Below are 25,953 nucleotides of genomic sequence, written 5' to 3'. Positions count from 1 at the left end.
AAGAGCTTCACCTGTGACCTCAGGTGCGTACTTATGTAATCGCAGGAACTTCTCTTTATACTCATCCACAGAGAGATTACGTTTTCCCTCTTGTACTTGCTTAAAATTATAGAACTCCATCTTCTTTTCCATATAATAATGTGGAGAACAATACCTCTTTTCAGCTGCAGTTCTGAATTCAGCCGATGTGATGGGTTGATCTTGACGTTGTCGGATTCGCACATGTGACTTCCACCATAGTTTTGCAACTCCACGTAACTGTAGTGCCGCGATCTTAGTCTTTCCCGCTTCATCAAACTCTCGTAGAGCAAAGAAATCTTCAAGTTCTTCGAGCCACGCTTCCAAATCTTCCCCGGTCTTCTTCTCACCATCAAATTCAGAGAGTTTCGCTTTCTTAAAAACTTGCAAAAGAACAGATTCGGCAACATCTTCCTCACCTCTTTGTCTCTTTCGGCTCCGTACCCCGGCACCAAGCTCGACATAGACCTCTTCATCTTCTAAATTTCTGCTAGCAGCACCACCACTAGCTCCATCATCCGCTACGCCTTTTCCTTTGGACAATCTATTTAATTCCATGGTTAGCCTTCGAATCAATGAATCTTGTTCTTCTAGTTTCTTCATAATTGCCTCGTTGTCTGCCATCGAAACCGTGCTCTGATACCACTTGTCACGCACCGTTCTTTCACAATCACGATCAAAATTGTAGCAAGATAATAATCACGAATGAACAAGAAGAGAGATTGCAGTATGAATCAAACTGATGAGTCTTTACTATAATTTTGGAGAAGAATCACTCCGTGAAGGAGCTCGATACCACCCGTCCACCCCCGAGCACTCTCACTCTCACTCTCACTCGCATGAAGATGTTCAAATCAGATGATCAAATCTCAATCACACTCTCACTCTCACTCTTACTCTCACTCTCAAAATATCTTGATCTTGTCTTCTTCTTTGCGTTGCCTCGATTCGCGTGCTCTCAAAATATCTTGATCTTGTCTTCTTCTTTGCGTTGCCTCGATTCGTGTGCTCTCAGCGCCTCGGTATGTGCGCCTTCTCTTCACTCGAGCAACCTCGAGATGCGTGCCTTCTCTTCTCTTTCTCTCAGCCTCGATATGCATGCGTTGGATTGTGTGTTCTCCTTCTCACAATCTTCTCTTCTTTTATAGCCTTTCACGATTCCAAAATAAGCGGCCAAAAGCCTCCAAAATCGGCCAAAAATAGCTTTTTCTCGAAAAGCGTGTGTGTGCTTTTCACCTTCTTTTAGCATGCGCTTATGATAGCAAACGCGTACGGAATCTCGACGTGTCTCTTAAATTTTTTTTTTAAAAAAAAATTAAATTTTTTGAAGGGCATGAAAACGGCCCTGTTCGGAGCATCACCACGCCTGCCTCATAGATCCAATGGACAAGCTCAATAGCTCATCTCGAAGATCGGACTCTCTTCTTTCCCTTTGTATTTGACCTTTCATGGCTAATTCTTCCGTCTCGACCTCCGTCTAATGCCTGCAACTCTTGACACGGAAATCTAGATGCACTTTTAGCTCAAAACCACTTTGTTAGCAACTCTGACCTCCATACAGGCATGCAAACGAGTGAACCACAAATTTTTCACTAGGACAAAGTTTTTCTACTCAACGAGATCTAAAACTCTCTCATACAGAATTTCTTCAAATTATTTCTCTAACCAACTCAAAATCAAGCCGCAAAATCCAGCCGACACCATAATGGACAAAAACCAAAATTTTTCGACCAACACCAAACTTTTCCAAAACCTTCAAAACATCAAAACCATCCTTTTTGAACACTATCAGTGATATATCTTCCAAAATATTTCATATACAAAATTGGAGCGTCACAACTTTATTCTTGAAAATGGAGATACAAGACCAAGGTGCAATGCACCTTCCAAACTGATGAACTCAGTGAAAGCCTAGGACCTAGATACAAGACTCAAGAGCATATTTACAAGACAAACAACAGAAAGGAGGACTCCAAGCTTAGGTTTCAACTCTTGGCTTGCCCAATCCACAAGGAAGAAGCTTGTAACAATCACCACTTACATCCAACATTAGAGGCAAGCACTAGTTTCTAGAAAGATAGTAGAAACAACATGTAATAGTGCTGTGAATGAGATAAACTTGACAATACAGACCCCCTTCGTGACTTGATCCTTTTGTAGATGAAGTCCTTGATGCTTCTGAAGCTCCCTTGGGTGAGGAGAGTGTGGAAATGGGGCTGGAATGAGAACAGCTCAGAATAACAGCCTGTAGGCTAGAGAGAGAAAGCCTTTATGGAGTGATAGCTGTAGAGAGAGAGTGCCAATGCTGACCCCAAGGGAGGGGATGTAAGAGAGGAGCTGCTGCTGTTCCAGAGGTGCAGAGAAAGGCAGATTTCTGCAAAGGGAAGGGGTTGGAACAGTAGAGAGAGAAATTCTACAGGAGAGAGAGAAAGACTGCAGCAGGAGAGAGAAAGGGGCTGTGGCTGCTCCAGGCTAGGAGAAGGAGAGAGGATGTTGCTGCTGCTCCAGAAGAGTTGAGAAAGGGCAGATTTCTGGAGAGGAGGGGCTGGAACTGTAGAGAGAGAGTGTGCTGCTTTAGAGAGAGAAAGTGCTGCTGAGGTGAGAGAATGGCCTAGGGAGAAGCTGGCTGCACCCAAGGAGCTGGAGAGGTTTTTCTGCATCAACCAAAAGGAGGGAGAAGAAAAGTGACGAATTTTTTTATGTAGGGAATGAAGGGGAGAGGCCTTCTTTTATAGGCTCAGCCCCCCCCTCCCCCCCCCCCCCCCCCCCCCCCAAGGCCCAGAGTGGAAGGTGGATACTTGTCCTAGATTTTTGGTGGGCTGCAGTCCCAAAGAGGACAGCCCACAACCTGCCCCCAGACACTTCTGACAACTTTGAAATTTTAGGGTGTTTGGGAGTGACACGTGGCAGACTGCCACATGGAATCTGGGCTGGCAGGTCAGTCCACCTGTCCCACACATGTGGCAGCATGCATGTCATAAGCATACTATTGAAAAACAAAAAGAAATATTATCAAGCGAGTGGATACATGTTGTTGTAGCAGGATGACAATTGGCGAGGCTTAAATGGCTGTGTTCATCATTTGGACATCTTAATGGCAGCTGCTGATGCTTGGCCGCACCTAGAGAAGCAACTATTGGTGCTAAGATGAGGATCTCACAGCTTTTTCTTAAGCAGAATTTTTGCAGTTTCAAGATGCTAGTGGCCCCTCTCGTTGTAGGTGAGCAGTTTTGATGAATCCATGGTCACACTGGGACAAGTGATTTGAAGCTTTGTAAAAGCATATTCCCTAGGCACATGGATTGTGCATTCGTATCTACATTATGGCTTATCTTCGCCAAGTAATCTTTGGTGACACTGTTGTGCATTGATTGTCCGTCCTCTATTCTCATTGTGATCAATTGATCTTGAAGGTTGAACACTCTTGTCCATTGCTCGTTTTGTACGCCTCGCTTAGGATAGTGCAGGCTTTGAAGGCTGAGTTTGATTTCCTCCTCCTCTCTCTCTCTCTCTCTCATATTATTTTTCTATTCATTTTTTTTTTCCCTGATTGGATATATTCTAGTGTTATGATTTTCAACACTAATGAAACCCAGCTTCAATGTGAGGCTCTCACAATTGTAGGGGAGCCGGTTGAGATAGTCAGATCATATGTATACTTGGGGTGCATTTTCATAGGCTGCAACTTTACCATGAAATTAGGCAAGGTTGACTAGAGGGCATATGCCTCATTGTCGTGATTGGAGGATAGTGTTTCTGCAACATCGACAACCATTTTGCCTGCGTATGTTCGATTCAGACCCGCGCCGCCATTTCGCCTTGGTTCTGCATGCTTCAAGCATTAGTCCGGGGTAGGAAAATTTTGGCGATATAGTAGCTCGACATATATAGTAGCTCGACATTATACCCGTGACCTGCTACAGCATTTGCGTCTGCAACATCGACAACCATTTCGCTGATGTGTGCTCGATTCAGACCCACGATGCCACTTTGCCTCACCCGCTATGACATTTCACCATTTTGCCTTAGTTCTACTGCTTCGCCCCATCCATGACCTGTACCAGACCCACGATGCCATTTCGGCATTTCCTATTCAGCGCCACACAGCAGTCACGATTGTTTCGTGGGCTTTCGTCGTACAGCTCTAGCCTCTGTACACTTTTTAGTTCACAGGTTGCATTTGCAGATTTAGTCAAATCTGTTGACTTTCTGACTGCTTGACCTGTCACAAATTTGGGCTTTTGGCATTGGACAGTTTTCAAGCTTTTTTCCACTTGAGATTTGCAGACATTTGCTATTTTTAGCAGTGTGATTTGGCAGATTTTGGGGCTTTTTGAGGCCAGTGACAGTTTATTGCTGAGATTAGATGCTTGTACAGTGACATTGAGCACCTCTTTTCTGGCATACTGTCTTTTTGGGAAAATTGGGGCTTTTGCAGGATTGACACTTGCAATCATCCCCTTTGCCTTGGGGTTCGATTTCAGGTCACTTTTGAGCAGATTTGAGGGCTGGATAAGCATTTACAGGGCAGTTTTGTGCTTTTGGTGCATTGACATTTACAGATTATTGTAGTCATATATTGTAGGATAGTCTTTTGCATTTTGCTCACTGTTTGAGCAATTCATTGGGCATCCACATTTGCAGAGCTTTTGCTGTTCTTCAGGATGACATTTGCAGATATAGTGTCAACATTTGAACAGCCTGCTTATTGCAGTAATAGCCTTGGGGCTTCGACATTTGCAGGGCACTTTTCTTTTTGGGGACTTTCATTTGCAATGGCCAACGTGGCTGTTTAGAACGATTTCAGTTCAGTTGAAGACATACTTGATGGTACCAATTACCCTTTTGGTCGTACTTGGTGTGACACTCTTTGGTATCCAAGAAATTTTGGGGCCTTGAATCTGGATCAGAGACTAGACCTGTCACTCAGCCATAGGCATTTCCTGCCACCTCATTCACTATAGGAGGTGCTACTACTACTACAACCACTTCTGGCTCTACTACTATTGCTGCACCAGATCCTCCTTCAGCAGAGAAGACATACTTGATGATATCAATTACCCCATGTGGTCGTACTTGGTGTGCCACTTCTTGGTATCTAAAAATTTTTGGGGCATTGTATCTGGATTAGAGACTATAGGAGGTGCTACTACTACTACAACCACTTCTGGCTCTACTACTATTGCTGCACCAGATCCTCCTTCAGCAGAGAAGACATACTTGATGGTATCAATTACCCCATGTGGTCGTACTTGGTGTGCCACTTCTTGGTATCTAAAAATTTTTGGGGCATTGTATCTGGATTAGAGACTAGACCTGTCACTCAGCCATAGGCATCTCCTGCCACCTCATTCACTATAGGGGTGCTACTGCTACTACAACCACATCCAGCTCTACTACAATTGCTGCACCAGATCCTCCTTCAGTGCAGAAGACTTGCTGGGTTCAGAGGGATGCCTAGGCCCATGCTAGGCCGACCCAGCCAGCCCTAGATAGCCGACCAGCCAGTCGGCTAGTTGGCTGGTTGGTTGGGCCTTAAAGCCTAGCCCAATGGGCTGCATAGGGAGGGGAAAATGCAGCCTATATAAGGCGCCTTCCCTAGCCCTTTTCCCTTCGCTTGGAGCTGCCTCAGGGGCCCTTGTGAGGCTCCTACCTTGGCTGCTCCTGCCTTCTTCCATAGGCCAGCCCTTGGGGGCCCTTCTGAGCTCCTACCCTAGGCTAAGACCTCTAGACCTAACTAAACCTTAAGATGGAAACACTTTGCCTATTGTTCTCCAGTGGGTACTAGTGAACACAGACTTGTCCTATGGTTTGAGAGACTGAGCTATGTAGCTCCTGCTCAACTTTCCCTGGAGTAGGGCTCACAAAGGGGTCACGGCATACAACAAAATCACCTATTTTGGGGATCTACTAGCACGTGTCGATGTAGCCAAGTGTCACCTTGCACCCAAGTGCAGGGGTCCATGTGACATTCCCTCCTCCTTAACTTAGCGGTAATTGCATTGCTTCCAAGTACTCCACCAATATCTGTGGGAACTCTTGAAAAAAACTTTCATCTAACCAAACCGCTTCATGGGTCCTCGATTTGTAAAGTTGGTGTAGAATTCGTGGATGCATTGTCCTGACCCATGCTTCCGTTTATGGATGAGAATCTGCTTTGGCTCTATAACTTCTGCATCGGTGATCACTTCGGGTTGCTGCTCATCTGCGATATCAGTGAGTGCTGGGCCAATATAAGGCTTCAACCACGAGATGTGAAAGACATTGTGCATCGTCCAACTATCTGGAAGTTGCAACTTTTCAAAGCTTTTGAAGGAGAGCTTGGGGCATCGCTTGCCCACTTGTTTCAACCTTTGCTTGATGATCCTTAAATAAATCCAAGCACCCTCTTTGTAATGGACATTTCAATGGGGCTTGGCGGCTTGACGTGTATATGTTACTTGTGCTTTGGCGAGGCGGTCGTTAATTGTCTCCATAATCTCTACCATGTCTTGCTAGCTTCAAGAGATGGGGAGATCATTGTGGTGAGGAGTGAGGAGAACCTCTTGCCCAAAGCTACTTCATAAGATGTACGACCAATGTTCGAAGAATATGTATCATTTAGTATGGCTTGTACGAACGGAAGATACTGCTCCCACTTTTATTTGATTGCTGTAGGCCTGGCAAAGCCAACAAAGGATTGGATCTCTTGAGCCGTCGTGGGGACTGCCTAGCTTGTAATGGCTTGAACTCTATGCGGATGCCGTCTGCGCTGATGATATCGCCTAGATACTGTATTTCTATCGGCCCAGATTCACCTTTTTTGGCATTGAGATAGGGCTGATTATCACACAAAAGCTGAAGGGCTTTCCGCACTTCAAGTGCTGCTCCGGTGTGGTTGAGAAGATCAAGATATCATCTACTAAAAGATGAATAGGCACACTCCTATATGTTCACCAAATACCTACGACATCATTTTATTGAACTTTGGCAGAGCATTTATCAGACCAAATGTCATGACTATGAACTCATGGCTCGATCTATCCTGAATGCTGTCTTTGAGACTTCAATGTCAAATATTCGGACCTGATGATAACCACTCTTAAGGTCTATCTTAGAAAAATATTTTGTATCATTCAGTCGCTCTAAGTTGTATTCAAAGCGGGGCATTGGCAATTTATTGCTGATTGTAATCTTATTGAGTGCCATATAGTCGACACATAATCGTGCTGACTTATCCTTTTTCTGGACAAATAATATTGAAGCCGCAAATTGTGATGAAGATGGCCAGATAAACCCATCACGCAGTAACTGAGTCAACTGTTGTTTTAACTTCCCCTTCATAGATTTAGATAAACGATACAGAAACAAACTTACTGGGGTAGAGTTTGGGACTAACTCGATGCGATGGTCCTCTGGTCTGTGAGGCGGAAGTTGCAGGGGTAGATTGTCTCAGAGCATGACACATTGGAAGTACTGGATGAGAGCCATGTCTGTCCCAAAGGAGGAGCTTTGTTGTATTGCATTCAGCTAGGAGCGGACATACACAAGCACACGCATGCACCTTTGCGAATAGCGCGAGATGCTTGGATGTGGGAAATCAGAGGAACACCTTGAATACTTTTGTCCTCGCGGATAATGTCTGTTTCAGGTAGTCCTTCAACAATCGTGAAGGAATCGTGCGGCCAATCGAGCACATGTGAGTACTCTTGGAACCATTGGATCCCTAGGGGAGATCTTCCAGATTCATCATATACTGAGGCGGCAGAAACCGAGCTTTTAGGTTGGACACAAACGTATCCCATACGAAATGGGTGACATGCATGGTAGTGCACAATGATGTTTGTGATCCGATGCAGACAGCTTCTCTTGGGGGTTTCTATTGTTTTCTCACTTTTGTGAATGACTACACGAGACACACATGGGTCTATTCTCTCAAGGCCAAGTCTGATGTTTTTGCGTGCTTTAAGAAATTTTTAGCCATGGCTCTGTATAGATAAGGCGGGTGAGTATATCTCTTAGCAGCCGGTCAATCATCAATGCACTCCTCTTTACACCCCGCAATAGAATGGTATTTCAGAGTGGAAGAACTAGTCCTTAATGGAAGTGGCGAGGTGTATGCTTAAAGGCAAGTCTTTGCCTAATAAATTTTGGGTAGATGCTCTTGTGCGTGCAAACTATGTGCTGAATTGGGCACCTACTAGGATATTGAAGAAAATCACACCTTATGAGGAATGGACAGGTCGTAAGCTTGTGCTTTCTCACATGAGGGTGTTTGGACCTTTGCCATTATCTTCTCAGCTGAGGCATAAATTGCAAGGATAAGGCTGTCAAATGCATCTTCATAGGCTATAACTCACAAAGCAAAGGTTACAGGTTGTTTCAGCGCACTACATGGAAGGTTATTGTTAGTAGGGATGTTATGTTTGCTGAACGCGCAGCCTTACCTTGGGTGGACTGCAAAAGACAGCCTAATGTGGATGCCTTAGATGTGTTTGATAGCTTATTGCCCCTCTTTCAATCTATTGTTGATTCAGAAGCTTTTGCAAGGTCAACCTCCACATGCTTCTAGCAGCACTCAGCCTCCTGAGGTTCTAGACAGCAAAAGACAGTGCCAAGGTGGCTCTTGGTGCACAAAGACAGATGCGTGGCAATTTGCTTGAGCTTGATGTTGTATTGATTGCCACTACCTTTAATGAGGAACCTCTATGTCACTGAAATGCATTTGAAAGCAATGAATGGATGCAGGCCATGAGAGCTGAACTTGATTCTATTCATGCTATTAGCACTTGGGAGTTGTGTGACTTGCCTGCCAACAAGCGTGCCATAGGAACTAAGTGGGTGTACAAAATGAAGCGCAAAGCTTATGGCAGTGTTGACAGTTACAAAGCCCACATTGTTGCGAAAGGCTATGCCTAGCAACATGGCATTGACTTTGCCGAGACATTCGCTCCCACGTATGCATTACAACCATTCGGTGCGTAGTTGCTCTGGCATCCCATAGGCATTGGGAGGTACACCAGCTAGACCTTAAGACCGCTTTCCTTCATGGGGATTGACAAGGGGAGAGGTTTATGCCACCCTACCTCCAGGATTTGAAGGACCTTAAGACCGCTTTCCTTCATGGGGATTGACAAGGGGAGAGGTTTATGCCACCCTACCTCCAAGATTTGAAGTTGAAGGTTCTGAAATCACGTATTTCACATGCCGGCTGAAAAAGGCCCTCCATGGTTTTTCGTGGTATGCCAAGATACATTCTTTTTTTCTATGCCTTGGTTTTCCTAACAACCCTATAGAGGCCACTCCTTATGTCTGGAAGAGTGAATTAGGATTTTTGGTTTTAATTCTTATGTGGATGACATGCTTATCAGTGGTCCCAACGCGCAAAAAATTGCATAGATTGCAGACCAGATAGGGACAGGTTGCACTACTATTTGGTCATCCAGTTTGCTAATGTTGAGGGGGGCATAATAATAAGTCAATCCAAATATATTGGATAGCTCTTGTAGCGCTACCGATTTGAGGATTGTAAGCCGGTTTCTACTCCATTGGAACCTGGCTTCCATTTCTCTTCTGAGGATTAGAGTGCCTCATTTGATGCCACTCTCTATCAGTAGGGTGTGGGCTGCCTTATTTACTTATGTCATACCAAGCAGCACGCCGTTTCCCAGTTAAGCATTCCCAGTTAAGCAGTACACGCACAAGCTCAGCACACAGCATTGGTAGGCATAGAAGTAGGTCTTCGGTTACTTGAAGGCCACACAGCATTTGGGACTATTCTAGGGGGTGATCAGTCTTCACTGGTTTTGCATGCATTCATGGATAGTGATTGGGCAGTTTGATATGACACCCGTGTGTCGCACAATGCAAACTATTTCATACCTGGCTCTTCATGCATCTCTTGGTTCAGTAAGAAACGCTAAGTACATGACAGCTTTCACAGCTACATAGAATGTGTTTGGCTATGCAAGTTACTTCCAGATCTTCATGTCAGCAGAACACTTCTACAATCATCTATAGCAAGAAGCAACCTATAGTTGCTACTTCCAGTTGTGAACCTAAGTACATGGCAGCTTTCACAGCTACATAGAATGTGTTTGGCTATGCAAGTTACTTCCAGATCTTCATGTCAGCAGAACACTTATACAATCATCTATAGCAAGAAGAAACCTATAGTTCCTACTTCCAGTTGTGAACCTAAGTACAGGGCAGATTTCACAGCTACATAGAATGTGTCTGGCTACGCAAGTTACTTTCAGATCTTCATGTAAGCCATAACACTTCCACTATCATCTACACCGATAGCCAGAGTGCTTGGCTGTTGCATGTAACCCTATGTTTCATGCACGTACGAGCACACTGAGGTACTATCATTACGTTCGACAACAACTATCAGTTGGAGATATACAAAGGTCCTACATTCCCACGGAGGATAACTTAGCAGATCTCTTCATGAAGGCTCTACCACGACCCAAGTTTGAGGCTTTTTGACATGCCTTACACTTGGTACCATTTTACTACATGATGTTGATCTTCCTATACTATCATAGGTTCCTATATCCATCTTGGACGAACATGTACAACCATGGTATAGTTTTCATGTATACCTAAGATGTATCCAGAAGGTTTGCTAATTCTTAGCCCTAGTATGGCCTTGGAGGCTAGTTAGGACTAGTCCTAAGGAACCAATTGACTTTGAAGCCATACATTGGCCACTCTTGTACTTTCTTCACAATCTATTTGCAAGTACTCTTAGTTCCTTCAGTTGTTATTTGCTCTCTTGCATCCCATCTCTATTCCGTTGCTCCTTGCATCCACAACAGTCATGATGCTCTCCCGCATGATCTTAGGGAAGAGATCTATTCCACATGACATTATCCTATTAAAGTTTGCAGTGAGATGCCTCAACACAGATGCTTACCTATATTACGTCAGGTTGTTCGGGTGGAGTGGCTACAGGTTCTCATGTTATCACGGATGATTCGTGGTAAGTCATCCGTTCCTCACCAGATCATTCAGGCTGAGTTTGGGTCACCCCCTTTACAGCTAGATGTTGCATTTCAGGTCATCACATATCTGTACCGAGGATGTCTCCAAGTGTGATCTGTGTGTCGACCCTCTGTTTGAGTTGTCGGGTCACGGGCTCCGGGTCACGGTCATGTCGAGGCCTCGTCTCGTTGGGGTCCATGTGATCTAACTGAAAGAACTCCGTGATAGAGCTTTGAGAAGGATCAACCGAGGAAGAAGTCTGCTCCTCTCCGTGCTTGGAGTATCCTCTCACGGTGTCTAAGTGCCTCTTGAATGAAACCTGCCAAACACCACTGGTCTGGGTAGGAGAGGAAACGGGCTAAAATCCCATAACTATCCCTGAACAGGCTGTGGAAACGTCCTCAGATCTCATAGTACACAGGACACCTGAAGATGAAATGCTCCTCCGTCTCAACCCCTTGTATGTCACACAATGTGCATATGTGCTGCTCCCTGGGTAGTCGCTCTGCTCTGCCGCTCTCGATGCGAAGTCTGTGTGAAGAGACCTGGAACTGCCCAAGAGAGATCCTCAGCCAGTGGGGTAGGTGAATCTGTGTGTATCTTGGTGGGTCAATGAAACCCTCCGTTGTGATATGTAAGAAGTGATCTCTGTAGAAGCTAAGCTTCACTGGGAGTTCACTCGGTCCCAACCAGGTCCGAAAAGTGTGTAGCTGTAGTAGATCCTCACGGATAACCTGGTTGACCTCGTGTGATAAGAGGGGAGAAAACGGAGCATCCATGCTATACTGGAAGGGAGGTAGTCTATACATGTGGAGCCCCAGTCGCTCAAACCATCTCTCTGTACGTGCATACTAGCACCTCTGATATCCTCCTGCTACAAGTGCCATAGAAGAGGATAGAGCTATCCATGGTAGCTTGCTACGCCTCGAGGTACAATCCCCATATAGTGGGAGCCCAACTGACGGGGGTCACAATAGCCCTGGTATGATGCAGAGCTACGACCAGGAGACGTGCCGGGACCGCACCTCTGAGTGGCCGACAACACTCTATTGCCGACTTCATGCCTCCACTGCCTCATCCATCGTGATATCTTGCTGTTGCTGAGGATGATGATGCTGAGATTGATATATAGTCGACCATTGACATGACTATGTTGTACTTAGGACTTAGTACTGCCATTCTGCATTTTTGCATTTTGCATTGGTATGGATGCTCGGTTAGTAGCTACACTACCACAGCTTGTTGTATCAGGATTTTCACAGTCTCATAGACCCATCGGTCTTCCGAAGACTTTAATAAACTTTCTTTCTTTCTTTCTTTCTTTCTCGCTCTTGCTCTCACTTCCTGTAGTTTTGTATTTGTACACTTTTGCCCTCAGCATCAATTGTGTCTTTGGGCTTCAGCTCCACCTATAGTGATCTTCCAAATCCTCCTTACCACTAGCTGGCCAACTTCTACCCTAGTACCTTTCAGCTTGTTAGTTTGCTTACTCATACTCATGTCCCGTTTCGGAGGACACAAAGTATGTCGTCTGAACCCCATTCAATCTGGGGGGGGTTTTCTCTTAATGAGATCAATATTTTCTGCCGTGCACCCATCTTTGGCATACCAACAGTCAGGCAGCTCCCTATGCGTAGACTCAAGGCATTGGTAGCCCTTGTTTCTTGTTCTTTTACCTCCCCATACACGTCTCATGTAATGATTTTATTTCTACTACTTCCCTAATTTCATGCTTCATGGACTTGAGCTGGGTGGTAACCATATTTTGAACCATGGATACCAACTGCTGTGCAGGTGCTGCTGCATTACATTTCTCCATTACCTACCTCCTGTTTTCCATTGCTTCTTATGTTAAGTACTTCCTTCTCCAAGGAGGCAAGTCAAGGCTTAACTTCTCAAGCTCCTGCTGTAAAATATAGATCTGTTCTTGTGGGTCTAATCCCAATGCAAGTTTGCTCCGCTGTCTCTGGTAGGCCATTGCATAGGGGGTGGGTGTCATGGCAGAGGTGATGGCAAAGTATGATAGTCCCTTTGTTGCAGTCAAGATGGCAGGAGTGGTAGCTGGGACCTTCTGCTCTTCCATATGGGCTTGAGCTGCAAAGCCCTCTGGCTGTTTTGACTCCTGATCTGGCTGGGGGAGCAGGGGCTTTGGGTGAGATGAGGGAACTGGGGGGAGTTTGACTTTTGTGTGTGTGTGTGGTGGGCCCGGGGGGGTGGTGGGCCTGGGGAGGCTGGGCAGAAGGGCTACGGGAGCTGGAAGACTGTGGTGAGGGCTGGAGAGGCTGTGCACAAGGGGGCTCTAGGTGCAAGAGATGCTCGCAAGGGCTAAGGATGCAGGTCATGATGTCCTTGTTTATGTCTTGAGTGGACTAAGAAGAAGGCCCTATTATATATCCTGTTTGACTCGTGCTGCTAATATTTAAGTTTTGGAAGAAAGCTGCGTTTTTGAATGGATATATAACCTTGTATTGACATACTAACAGGTGGGGAATTGTGAAGAACAATGCTTTGTCAGCTCAAGTGCAGAAAAGGGTCGCCTCTAAGTATGCATATTTTTGGAAAGGTTTTGATCACTTGAGATCTGCTCTACATGCATGGTGGGAAACTGGGAGGCCTAGTGATCCATACAATTCTAAGTCGATTGGTGGCCTCATACGTAAAATGACCATCCATGATTGGACTGTTTTGTATGAATTTTTTGGAGTGGCGTTTGCTGAGAGGGCGGATTGCATAGCAGTCACATTGATGAGAGAAGTTGAGAAAGAAGCTGATAAGATCTCTCAGTCTTTATGCCCTTTCCGTTGTAATCATAATTCTTGCACATCTGAACTTGATTCTATTACAAGTAACCAAGATCTAAGAAATATTTTAAGCAAAACACCATTAGACTTTGCTTCAATACCTGAAGATCAAGGATTGCACGAAGGTTTGGTTGGAAGAAGCATGTGGAAGATTGTTGATCAATTCTGGAAGCGCTACAAAAATTGGCTTATGGTTATTTTTGAACATTGCCGTGATCTGAATCGGGAGGTTATGGTAGAGAAAGTACGGTGAGTGTACCTGTGATATTTTGAGACGCATCTGCTATCTTCTTTGCTTTCTATTGTGATTAGTGTGTCATTAAACTTTTAATGATGAATTTCTCTTATGGAATGTTGATGCCAATGTTTGTCTGACAGAACAACAGCTCGATCTTCAACCCCATCAATATATGAGAAAGGGGTTATTTGCTTCAGGTATTGCTTTATCATTTCAAATTAAGCAAGTATAAGGGTTACAACAGCATGTTTGTAGCTTGAATGAAGAGAATGTGGACTACTATTTTTCTTGGGGCAAAAGAAGTATTTGTATTATTTTAACATTGGTTCAAAAGATCAGTCCTTCCATATCCAAGATTTGTGCAAAACACCAGCCCCCCAAGGGGAGAAGCAGCAACAAGTGTATACATAAAAACAGGTGTCCACCAATAGTTGGTCCATCAGAGTGATCAGCAGGGTGTCCAGCAACAGAGAGAGCATGAGTCCTGCAATAGACGGTCCACCATCATAAAGTCAAGAATAGAGTCCAGCAGAGGGTCGAGCAGTAGCAATAGACTGTCCAGCAGCTGTAACAGAGGGACCAGAAGCCAGTCCAACAAAGAAAGTTTATTAAAGTCTTTGGAAGACCGATGGGTCTATGAGACTTTGAAACCCTGGTACAATCAAGCTGTGAGGGTGGAGCTACTAAACGAGCATCCACACCAATGCATAATGTATAATGATAGTTCTAAGTACCAAGTACAACATAGTCATGTCAGTGATCGAACTACAAATCAGTCACATCATCATCCTCATCCTCATCAGGACGTCATAGGTGAATGAGGCACTGGAGGCAGGAAGTCGGCGATAGAGTGTTGTCGGCCACTCGAGGGTGCGGTCCTATGACGTCTCCTGGTCATAGCTCTACGCCTAACAAGGGCTACAGTAACCTTTGTCGGACGGGCTCCGATGGTGAACATGGAGGCGATATCCCCGAGTGTAATCTTTGCGTCTACCCTCTGTCTTAGCTGTTGAGTCACTGGCTCTGAGTCCCGATCATGTCGAGGTCTCGTGTCCAAGAGATCTGGCTGAAAGAACTCCATGATAGAGCTCTGGGAGGGGTCTGCCTAGGAAGAAGTCTGCTTATATCTCCGTGATTGAAGTATCCTCTCGCGGTGCCTAACTACCTCATGAATGAAGCCTGCCAAGCATCTCTGATCTGGATAGGAGAGGAATCGGGACAGGGCCCCATAACTATCTCTGAAGAGACAGTAGAAACGCCTGCGGATCTCATAATAGATGGGACACCTAAAGATGAAGTGCTCCTCTGTCTCAACCTCCTGCATATCGCATAATGTGCATAAGCGCCTCTCCCTAGGTAGATGCTCTGTCCTGCCGCTCTCTATACGAAGTCTATGTGTAGAGACCCAGACTGCCCAATAGAGATCCTCAATGAGTGGGGTAAGTGGATCCGCATGTACCTTGGTGGATCAATGAAACTCTCATCTGTGATATGTAAGCAGTGATCTCTGTAGAAGCTAGCTTTACTGGGAGTTTGCTCGGTGCCAACCAGGTCTGGAATGTGTGTAGCTGTAAGAGATCCTCACGGATCACCTGGTTGACATTGTGTGACGTGAGGGGGGAGAAAGGAGCATCCAAACTGTACTGGAAGGGAGGGAGTCTATCCATGTGGAGTCCCAATGTCTCAAACCATCTCTCTGTGCGTGCATATTAGCATCTCTGGTCACCTCCTGCTGAGAGTGTCATAGAGGAAGACAATGCCAACCATGGTAGCCTCTTGCATCCGGAAGGGTAATCCCCATACTCTTTGACTCGGTACAGATATGTGATAACCTGAAATGCAGCATCTAGCTGTAGTGGAGATCACCCAAACTCAGCCTGTATGATTTGGTGAGGAATTGATGGCTTACTGCAAATCATCCGTGATAGCATGAGCACCTGTAGTGGGCATCTTTTAATGTGTTCAGCAAGGACCGGCAGCTCAAGATGGTCCAACAAAAAATGGAACAGCAGCAACAGAGGGTACAGCTCCAGAGGGTCCAGCACCAGAGGGTCCAGAAATAGCAGAGGGTCCAGCAGTGTGACAAGTACCATCCGTGAACTGATTGATAGTGTCAAGCTCTTTGGTATACTTCCTGGGTAGCCTGGAATGAGCACCCAAGTGGGCATATTTTAATGTGTTCATTTAGGTCCTTTTAAGCTGCAGATGAGTCTGGTTGAAGTGGTCTATTATGGAGTCAAGTCTCTTTTTTTAGTGTCCCACCAAGATAAAAAATGAGCATAAGTAACTAAGATAGAATCATTAAATTGAAATTATCCCTGGATAACCAAATGAACCATAAAGCATGTGCCCTAATCTGAGCCCCATTGTCTTGTTTGCTTCTAATTGTATCTCCTAGCAAAATGGCTTTCCAACTGATATGTTCCCATGCAACAAAAAGGTGAAAAATATCCTCATTTGATCCCGGACACCGTTTGCATTTGCCATCTCCTTTCCAATAATCATGCCTTTTACATTAGTCCAAGCAGTTTTATGTAAAATTAGCCATAGAAGAGCAGACATTTTCTCAAGGATCTTCTTGTTCCACACCGTAGAGAATCTGTTCTTCCATTTGTCCCACTGTTATAGAGCTTCCACATGGAGTTTAAAATCTTAAAAAGGTAATCTATGTTAGTAGTTGGAGTAGGAATGGGAAAAAAAAGAGTACTGCCCACCCAGCTGAATTCCCTGCTGTAAACAAGGTGGTTTCCTCCCTTACACTGGGTATCCTTTTGCCATAGTTCCAGCCTGCTCAAGACAAGGTTTTGATGCTGGTTGTTGAGTGCAAACGCTCTTTTGATCTTCTACCAAGTTTTCCATCTAAAAAGTTCCTTGTTCCACAGTTGCTCCCAACATTGAAGACCTTTCTTGAAAAGGATGCTGGCATTCACAAAGTCATCATCATTGAGATAGGCGTCTCTGAAAATCACAGAGACTTGAGTCAATGGCCATGAAAAGCCCCTTTACTAGAATGTAAGATTTGGGTTTTTATCTCCTCAAAAGCTTTCCACATGGATTGCCAGAGTGGACTCCCCTTTGCTTTGCAAGGTTAAAGATTGCAAAGAGCAGAGAGGGTAGGGTAGTTTTTCCACCTAGGTACCCTACAAGGTCTTAGGAGGCTCAGATTTCTAAGCAAGAGTTGAGCGCAGTCCCAATGAGGATTAAGAACCCAAGAAGCAGAAAGTTTCCTGGCAGCTAATTCAATGTCTATTACCCCCAGGCCTCCTTCCTCTTTGGGCTTGATGCATTGGGTCCATCTTTCCTTAGAGATTCTAGCATTTTCTCCCCATAGGAAAGATCTACAAATTGTGATAAACCTGTCAAGGCTTGATTTAGAGAGGGCCCAGCAAGAGAGATAAAAGATAGCAATGGGATAGATACGATGGTTTAGTACTAGCCTTGTACTTGCAAGATTAGCTTGAAATTCTCTCAATCTGTCAAGCTTCATTTGAAATCTATCCATGAACCAATCCCACCGTTGTTTCATAGTAATGTCAAAACCCATGTGAATACCTAGGAGTTTGAACACTGTTCCTTTGAGTATCTTGTGGCAACCCCAACCTTTAAGAAGATCCTGTTCTCCCCCCTTGAGTGTGACATATCCAGTCTTAGAGTGATTGATTCTAGAACGAGAAGCTTTACAAAAGGTGTTCAAACAATTCATTACGCCCTGGATATCTTGAACAATGTTTCTTGGTGTGAAATTAGTGTCATTTGCAAATTGTTGGCATACAAGCTGTTTAACACTATGCCCCTGATAGCACCCTCTTTGACTTGGTTTTGAATAAGCCACCCTAAAGAGTCTGCTAAATAGCAAAAAGTAAAGGTGCCAGGTGGTATCCTTCCCTTATTGATCTCTTTAGAGGGAAGGCCTGACTCATTTCTCCATTGACACAAATTTCAGCTGAAGCATTTGTTAAGAGGAGTCTCACATAAGAAACAAAGAGCAGTCTTAGACCCATATCTGGGAGGGACTGGATGAGAAAATCCCATTCCAATCTATCATATGCCTTATCAAAATCCACTTCAAGGAAAAAACATATGTCCTACTTGGTCTCCTTGGCATATTCACATCCTTCCTAGATATTTATTATGGCTTTTAGCAGGTGTCTGCCCTTAATGAACCCCTTCCGCTCCTTTAAAATCCAAGTGTCCATTCTTTTTTGGATCCTAAGGGAAAGAGATTTGGTAGCTACAGTTCAGCCTAGTGAGGTGCCTCCAAAATTTTAATTCATTCTTGGCCCCTTCTTTAGGGATGAGTTTAATAACCACTCCATTAACATGGCAGGGAAGGGACTCTTCCCTAACACTTTCTTGCCATAGGAGTAAGGCCATCCTCCCCTAGAGTCTTCCCATCAGCCATAACCTTGACAGCATCCTTGAGTTCCTCAAGTGTCAGAGGTCTTTGAAGATAGAAGTATCAACAGAAGATGGACTCAACATTGAGTTACTTTCAAGAGTATCATCAGTCCTCTTCTGTTGCACCTCCTCATTGATCCTCTTTCTCCTGATTAGCTTGAAAGGTTCTTTACTTGCCCTTCCCTGAAGTCCCTCCTTGCCTTTATCAACTCTTGATCCATAACATTCCCTTGTCTGGCAGAAAATCTCAAGTTTGCAAATTGACCATTCTCTGAGCCCTTATCTCACCCTTTTAAGCATCTTATGGGTCTGCTCAATTGCAATGTGCCAAGAGGAGGCTGCAAGCCTATCCTCAGAAAATGTCTCTGTCCATATTGTTTTCACATTCATTTGAACACTTTTTGACTAGCTTTCTCCTTCACTACTAACCTTCGTCACGTCAGAGTTTGCCCTTCACCTCCGGAGTGCCGACAGAAACTCTGTACGAAGCCCTTTGTATAAATGGATGCTCAAGTATGTGGGTGTGTGGATTTGTATGTGTGAGTGCATATTGTGAGAAGTGCAGCGGAAATGAACAGAAATGGAGAGAGAGAGCACACCTCACACACACCACACTGAGAGGGAGAGAAGGAAACGTGAGAATTGCAAGTGATCTCTGGCAAAATCCCCTCTACACCTAGGGGAAAACCTCTGCACAACATGCTGCTCAAGAGTTGGGCACAATTGCTCAACAGCCTCCACAATGAGATGACAAGACACCGAGGATTCGGGCCTATAAATAGCCCCAGCCTCTCTTTGGTCGGTTAGCATGAAGGGGAGCCGACAACTGCTCTCCCTGGGCGGCTCATATGCTGGGGGACCGACCCCCCTTTGCCCTCTATAAAGGGCTTGCTAATAGCTCTACTACACCTCTAGGGTGCCAACTCCCTCTGCCCTGGGACCCACCACAAGAAGGCTGCCCCGCAACCATATAGAGGTTGCTACGTGGCCGACCAGTAGGTTGGACCACCTCAGCAAAGCACGCCTCTGCTAGGGCCTGCCAAACCGACTTGACAGTCGGAGATGTTGCCCCACAGGACTGCCTACAAGGCCACCTCTCCTGGCCTACCAAGGACAATTCCATAGCCAACCACCATCGTATACATACGGTCCGTACTAGACTGGATCTGAGCCGCCGTGGTTTGCTCATACTCTATTCTCACGGAGGACGGGCACACCCATAACAAGGCCAACCTAGCCTCATGGGGGACGGGCACACCCACAAGCACTGGCCCTCTCTCACTAAGGTGACATCAGGAGATGTTGACCTCCAACACCCCCTCTCAGCTACTACTGGATGGAGCACAGACTCCTGGGTGTGCCGTTGGAACAAATGGAGGAATCTGTCGTGTGATACTCCATCGCTGAAGACTGCCATAGATATTGTCGAAGAAGCCCCCTCTTGGTGCGAACCCTCTTAGCACAATCGCTGGAAACCTGGAATTATTGCTCAGAGGGTACAATGGGTCATCTGGTACAACAATCCAATTGCTGGTATTGGTATATCACTCCAATAGAAGGTACTACTCAGACAAGAATCCAACTAATACTGCCACCGGTGCAAGGTCTGCTTCCTTGCATGGGTATCTGTATCTCAGAGCTAGATAGCACCCTCTGAAGCCCCCTCTCAAGTCCAAGTTGGGACATAGAGTAGTGCTCCAATGACAACGGGCATATAACAGCTCACAAGGATCAATCAATTGTGTCTGGATTCCGCACTAGCAATCTACTGACCCATCCAAATCTCCACCAGCTCATTAGACAATAGCTGCAGCAAAACACTACGACACCCCCTCTGGATTTGCCAGGTCATAACGTCCAAACAAACTAAATACTGATAACATACTGCCACCTAAGTCAACGGTAACAACTCCTTGTGGTTCTAGGTCCTGCCTGAAAGCCTGCCTCGATCAATGACTCCCTTCCCCATGCACCTGATTGGCAGGTTCCGTTGCCGCAAACAAACAAGCAATTCTCCATCTAGATCCGGAAAGCCTGTTGGCAACGTATCATGCCTTGTGCTACTAGAAGGATGGAGTATATGTCATTGCGGTGGTAACATTGTCTAAGTGGTTATTGGTCCCCTCATTGTTTCGTTGGGGACACCAATAATGACCTTTCTGGCCACAACGGTTGCACGTTCGAGATGCCTTGAGTGCTTCTCGTTCTTTTGTTGTCAACTGCTTTCTTCCTTTTGCTCAGTTGACAAAGCCTCAGGCAGACTTTCATAGGTATGATCTACAAATCGCTCCTCCTGGTCAGGCACTATTGGGACCAGTTCCTCCCAAGTCAACGCATTCATCCTACTTGTGATTAAGGGCGAATACAAGGCCCCATATTAAGAGGTAAACTGGGACAAGAGAGTTATGGCCATGTCCTCGGAAGATATCTGCTTTCCTACCTGGGGGATCTCTTGTGGCTGCAACATACTCAGCCTCTGTGGTAGACAAAGCAACGCACTTCTGTGCGCGAGACATCCACGACACTGCACCACCTGCAAATGTGAACACATAACCAGAAGTGGATCTCCTACTATCCACATGCCCTGCATAGTCTGAATCTATGTACCCAAGTACACGCATGTCTCCTCTACCAAAGCAGATGCACATCTCTTTAGTACCCTTCATGTACCTCATGATGCACTTAACTGCCTCCCAATGCCTCTTTCCTGGATTAGCCATATACCGGCTAACAACTCCCATTGCAAATGCAATGTCTGGTCTAGTAGCTATCATAGCATACATAAGACTCCCAACTGCTGATGCATAAGGAACCTTGGCCATCATGGTCCTTTCCTCATTTGATTTGGGACTATCTGTATGACTTAGTTTCACATATGGAGGCAATGGAGTACTCACTACCTTCCCCCCCTCCATATTGAAACGCTGCAATACTTTTGTAACATACTCTTTTTGTGAAAGCCAAAGGAGTTTCCTACTCTGATCACGCGTGATGCGCATACCAAGAATATGACCTGCAAGTCCCAAATCCTTCATATCAAAGGCCTCATGCAACTTGGCCTTTAATGCATCTAGCTCATAAGTATTCTTGCTAGCCAATAGCATATCATCCACATATAGTGCCAAGATTATCGGGCTATTATCCTTAGCCCTTTTAGTGTAGAGGCAGTGATCAATTTCACTCCTTCTAAAACCCTGGGACCGAATGAAAGCATCAAACTTCTGATACCATTCTCTAGGTGCTTGCTTAATACCATAGAGACTCTTCTTCAGCTTGCAAACTAAATGCTCTTTGCCCTTTTCTTCAAAGCCTTCCGGCTGCACCATGTAAATTTCCTCATGCAAATCCCCATGCAAGAAAGCTGTCTTGACATCCATCTGCATAAGTTCCTGTAACTTGTTGATGTGCTTCCGCATCGATGACGAATTCTTGGGATCCAACAAATCGCATCTCGACTTCCAGGAAAATCCTCTTCATGGGAGAGGTTCTATTATGTAGGGATGCCAAGTGCTCCCAGATACTCTTGGCCACTGTCATGTGCTTCACGTGATTAATCACTTGAGGAGTTAAGAAAAATAAATGACCTTACCCTTGTCTTGACACGGTCCCAGAGTTGAGACAAGGTCTGGGCCTCTTCTGCTCCAGGATGCCAAGATTGGACGGAAGGGGATCTGGTCTGGCATCTCCTATCAATATGAAATCTGCCAAATCATATGATTGTAAGACAGACCCCATTATTAGACTCCACAATTGAGCCCATCCAACTGACGGTCAATCGGGAACGTGGGCAAAACTGGGATTTTTGCCTTGTTCATTGCCATCTCGGACAAAGTTGCCATGTCGGAGTGAAGAGAGAGGTGAACTGAAAGAGAAGGTGGAGGGGATAGAAGGTTGAAGAAAGGAGAGGGCCAGGGAAGCGGATGAAGGGGCTGGCAGCCCAATGTACCTTCACTCCTCACCGCCTCTCTGATGCGAAAACACCCTTCAAAGTTGCCCCTTGTTGGGTACCTGAACAGTCCAGTCCTTGCACCCGCTTGTCCTTAAAGACACCTCCAAAGATCACCCTAGACCTCCTCTCTGTATGCTGGCTCAACACTCCCTCCGCTCCTCGGGTCTCTAGCCAATCGTGGCTCTGATATCATGTGAGAAGTGCAATGGAAATGAATAGAAATGAAGAGAGAGAGAGCACACCTCACACACACTGTTGGAATTATAGCCATAATTCGAGGAAGTGACTAATGTATGACTAATTAGTAGGGTTAGGGGCACTTTTCCCTCATTTAGAGGTTTCCCCCCTAACCACAGTTAGTGGATTGGTTAGGTTTTGTCACTAAGACAAAACCCCCAATCTTGTAAGCTTTCTTATCCTTTGCTATTCAACTGTGTGTTGCTCTCTTGCTCTCCTGCTCTCACCTCTTCCTCTCTCCGTTCTTACATTAGGTATCAGAGCCTGACAATGCTCTAGTTGCTCCACCATTTGTACAGTCCATACGGTGCTGCCAGCACACCTGCGTGCAGCTCCCGCTCCACCATCCGTACAGTCCGCACGGTGCTGCCATATGCTATTCCCATAGCTCCTTGTACCTGGTGCCTACCTCGTCGTACAATTGCCCCGTCATTCTACCTTACATTCCGTACACAGTGAGCTCCTTGCAATGCCGTACCATTATGTATTGTTTGCACGGCTTGCCCGTACAGCATCGTACTGTACAGTACCATACCTGCAAATCGACAGTCAATGGCCCATTTGCTTGCGCAATCCGTAGAATTGCACTTGTCTGTACCAGTCACATCGGTACGGTCGACTAGTCAGCCACACGTACCAACGCCGTACAATAGTTCATACCCTCCCCGTACATTTCGTACAATACGGACTGCTGTACTGTCGCTGTTAGTACATCGTACAGCCAGCTCGTCCGTACAGGTACCTCGCCATTCAGGTGTACCTGTAGCAGCCCATAGTTGCTTTTGTCTGCATTTTGTGGGTTCCGTGGTGCACAAGTTTTCTTTGCAGGAGGATTCAAGCAAATTTGGGCATTTTGCAAAATTTGGGGCTTTTCTTGGATTTGCCCCAATTTCAGCTCAATTTCCCTCTACAATTGGGGGCTTTTGGTCTTGGATACTCATTTTGCAGGATTTGGGGCTTTTGGCCAATTCGCAAGTCTTTTGCAGGCACATTTGGCAGAGTTGGTGAAGGATTTATGCTTTTGGGCTGATGCATTTTACGCCATTGTTTGGCTGAGTCCGTGAGCATTTTGGGGCTGCCTCTTGATCCCGGAAGGGATTTGTGTTGTGCATCTTTGGTCCAAGGAAGGGAAGTTTATTGTCAGTATTTCCTGCATTTCCTTTGGTATTTGCAAGAAGAGCAGACACGGAAGAATATGGCCACACGTGTAGGTCTTATGAGTGACTATCGTGAGATTGAAACTGCACTATGTTGTGTTTTTAGAGGATGAGTTTGGGAATGTTCTTGCATTCATCTAGGTATATCCCAAAATAGGCCAAGTTGATGTTCCCATAGAGATCCTGTCTCCTTAAGGGAGCTTCACTGGTCGTCACAAGTGTCTTTGCCAGTCCCCTTGGGGGACTTTATATAAGGGAGGGGATGGCATGTCTGATCAAACATTTGAAAAGATGGTGGACCTGAACAGACTAAGGCTGACTGGATTTTGGGACCCCTGACCTTCATTTGCTTGGGCCCCAACCATGTGCTCACTAAGTCCTGGAAAAACAATAGAAGGGGTACATGGATATCAATTTTAGCATATATATAGTTTTCCTTTTGCTCTCATTGTTGGTTAATAAACTTCAGATGCACTACTTGTAACACATTAAAAGGAAAGTTCTCTCAAAGGCATTAGTATGTGTCCATACTTGAGGCATGCTAAAAGTCTTGCTCAAAGGAAAGGATTGGATGAAAATGTTGGACCGCTGGTGTGTGAATCACTTTATTGCTAATAGCCATTGCTTCATAATTTGTCAAAAATCTGCTCTGGAGGGTATTTTAGTGTTGTCCGTTCATTTACTGATGGTGTTTTATTGTCTGTTTATAAGGAGTCAAATACTTCTGAAATATGGGCTTCGGAGAGTGCTCCAGTCAGGTTTTGCCTCATTGTCTGCACATGATGCAAATGGTTTAGCATCAGAGTTTGATGTCGAACTCCTGAAATCTATTTATCATCTACTACAGGTTTGGTTTTGTGACCTTTAACTGTTAAATGTTTGATCAAGCATTTGAAATTCATGCAGTTTGATTTGTTGTCGATGATTAGTGTCGAAGGTGTGTATAATGAGCTACTTAAGTGTCCGTTTTGTGCATATTTTGTGGCATCCCAGCCTATAACAATCTCAATCTTCCCTAGGGATAATCACAAAAAAGTTTCTACCCAGTTGTTTTAATGTAGCCAAATAGATGCATCATGCATGCTTTATGTAATACAAGATGCATTGATAAGGAATCATCTGTTTATCAATTGTAATCATGGTGGTACAGCAAGAGGCTTGATTTCTTGTGAGGTGATTAGGCTTCATGATTTACTTTTGTGGGAATTATTTCCTAGTGCTGGTGGCTCTCATCAACCATGTCTGTAATGGCTACAATTCCACTAGGCTGGCCGTTGATATTACCCGCCACTGCTCACCCACCACCAGGCTTAAGCATGCATGATCACCACGAGTATAGTAAAAATTACTAGTCATCGGGCTCGCATGCTCAGTAGAGTACTAAAGTGCATCGTAATGAGTGATTAGAGGAGGATTAGAGCTGATTAGGCTTCATGATTTACTTTTTTGGGAATAATTGCTCGGTGGTGGTGGCTCTCATCAACCATGTTTGTCAAGGTGGCTATGATTCCACCGGGCTGGCAATTAAGATTACCAGCCACCACTCACCCACCACTGGACTTCAGCATGCATGATCACCATGAGTGCAATAAAAATTACCAGTCATTGGGCTCGCATGCTCAATAGAGTACTAGAGTGCATGGTAATGAGTAATTAGCCGAAGGAAGCTGTATTGTAGGATTGGACATGGTCCACAGTACAACCATTTGTGCCTGTAGGGACATTGCCCTCACATTTTCCATGATATGGCTGTGAAGAGATAGCTTTGTAAGGTGATTTTTCTAACTCACCACATTGCCTAGGCTATGTGACAGTAAACTATCCCAAGCTTAACATTTAGATCATAATGATTTCCTTGATAAAAGAACCCGTGTCCCATACGCCCATCAAGCCCCACAATCGTAGCTACCAGAGAACCCTGTGGTTGGAACTATGCAGCTAGAGACGATATCCCACAGTATCAATAATACAATTGGTGGGTTCAGTTAATAGCTGCTCCTAAAATGTTCCAAGCTTGTTTTACAATTCCAAATCAAACCTACAATTCAAATGAAGAATTGAACTAGCCACGACTAAGTTTCCCTTTTCCTTTAAAAAAAAAGGCTTTTCAACATTTTTTAAGTTGGAATAAACTGTGCCATTTCATCAAATCTATCTACAAGTACCATATAAAGTCCTCTGCATTTT

At 45.0% G+C, this 25,953-nt stretch overlaps 1 protein-coding gene across 1 annotated transcript in view; it reads left to right on the top strand.

The window, feature by feature from the left end:
* The window catches only part of LOC147895979 (uncharacterized), a 100,302-nt gene that overhangs the window by 20,886 nt on the left and 53,463 nt on the right, over nt 1-25,953 (top strand). The window contains exons 2-4 of the mRNA XM_087382663.1: nt 13,470-14,036; nt 14,166-14,222; nt 24,478-24,613. Coding sequence (XP_087238789.1) covers nt 13,470-14,036; nt 14,166-14,222; nt 24,478-24,613 — 760 coding nt within the window. The remainder of the gene's footprint in view (nt 1-13,469; nt 14,037-14,165; nt 14,223-24,477; nt 24,614-25,953) is intronic.

The sequence above is a fragment of the Dipteris shenzhenensis genome, chromosome 12, assembly GCF_047967505.1.
Source record: "Dipteris shenzhenensis isolate YYH24624 ecotype China chromosome 12, Dip_SZ_1.0, whole genome shotgun sequence".
NCBI classification, from domain to species: Eukaryota; Viridiplantae; Streptophyta; class Polypodiopsida; order Gleicheniales; family Dipteridaceae; genus Dipteris; species Dipteris shenzhenensis.
Note: the sequence above shows the minus strand (reverse complement) of the source record. Positions and strands in the feature narration are given on the sequence as shown.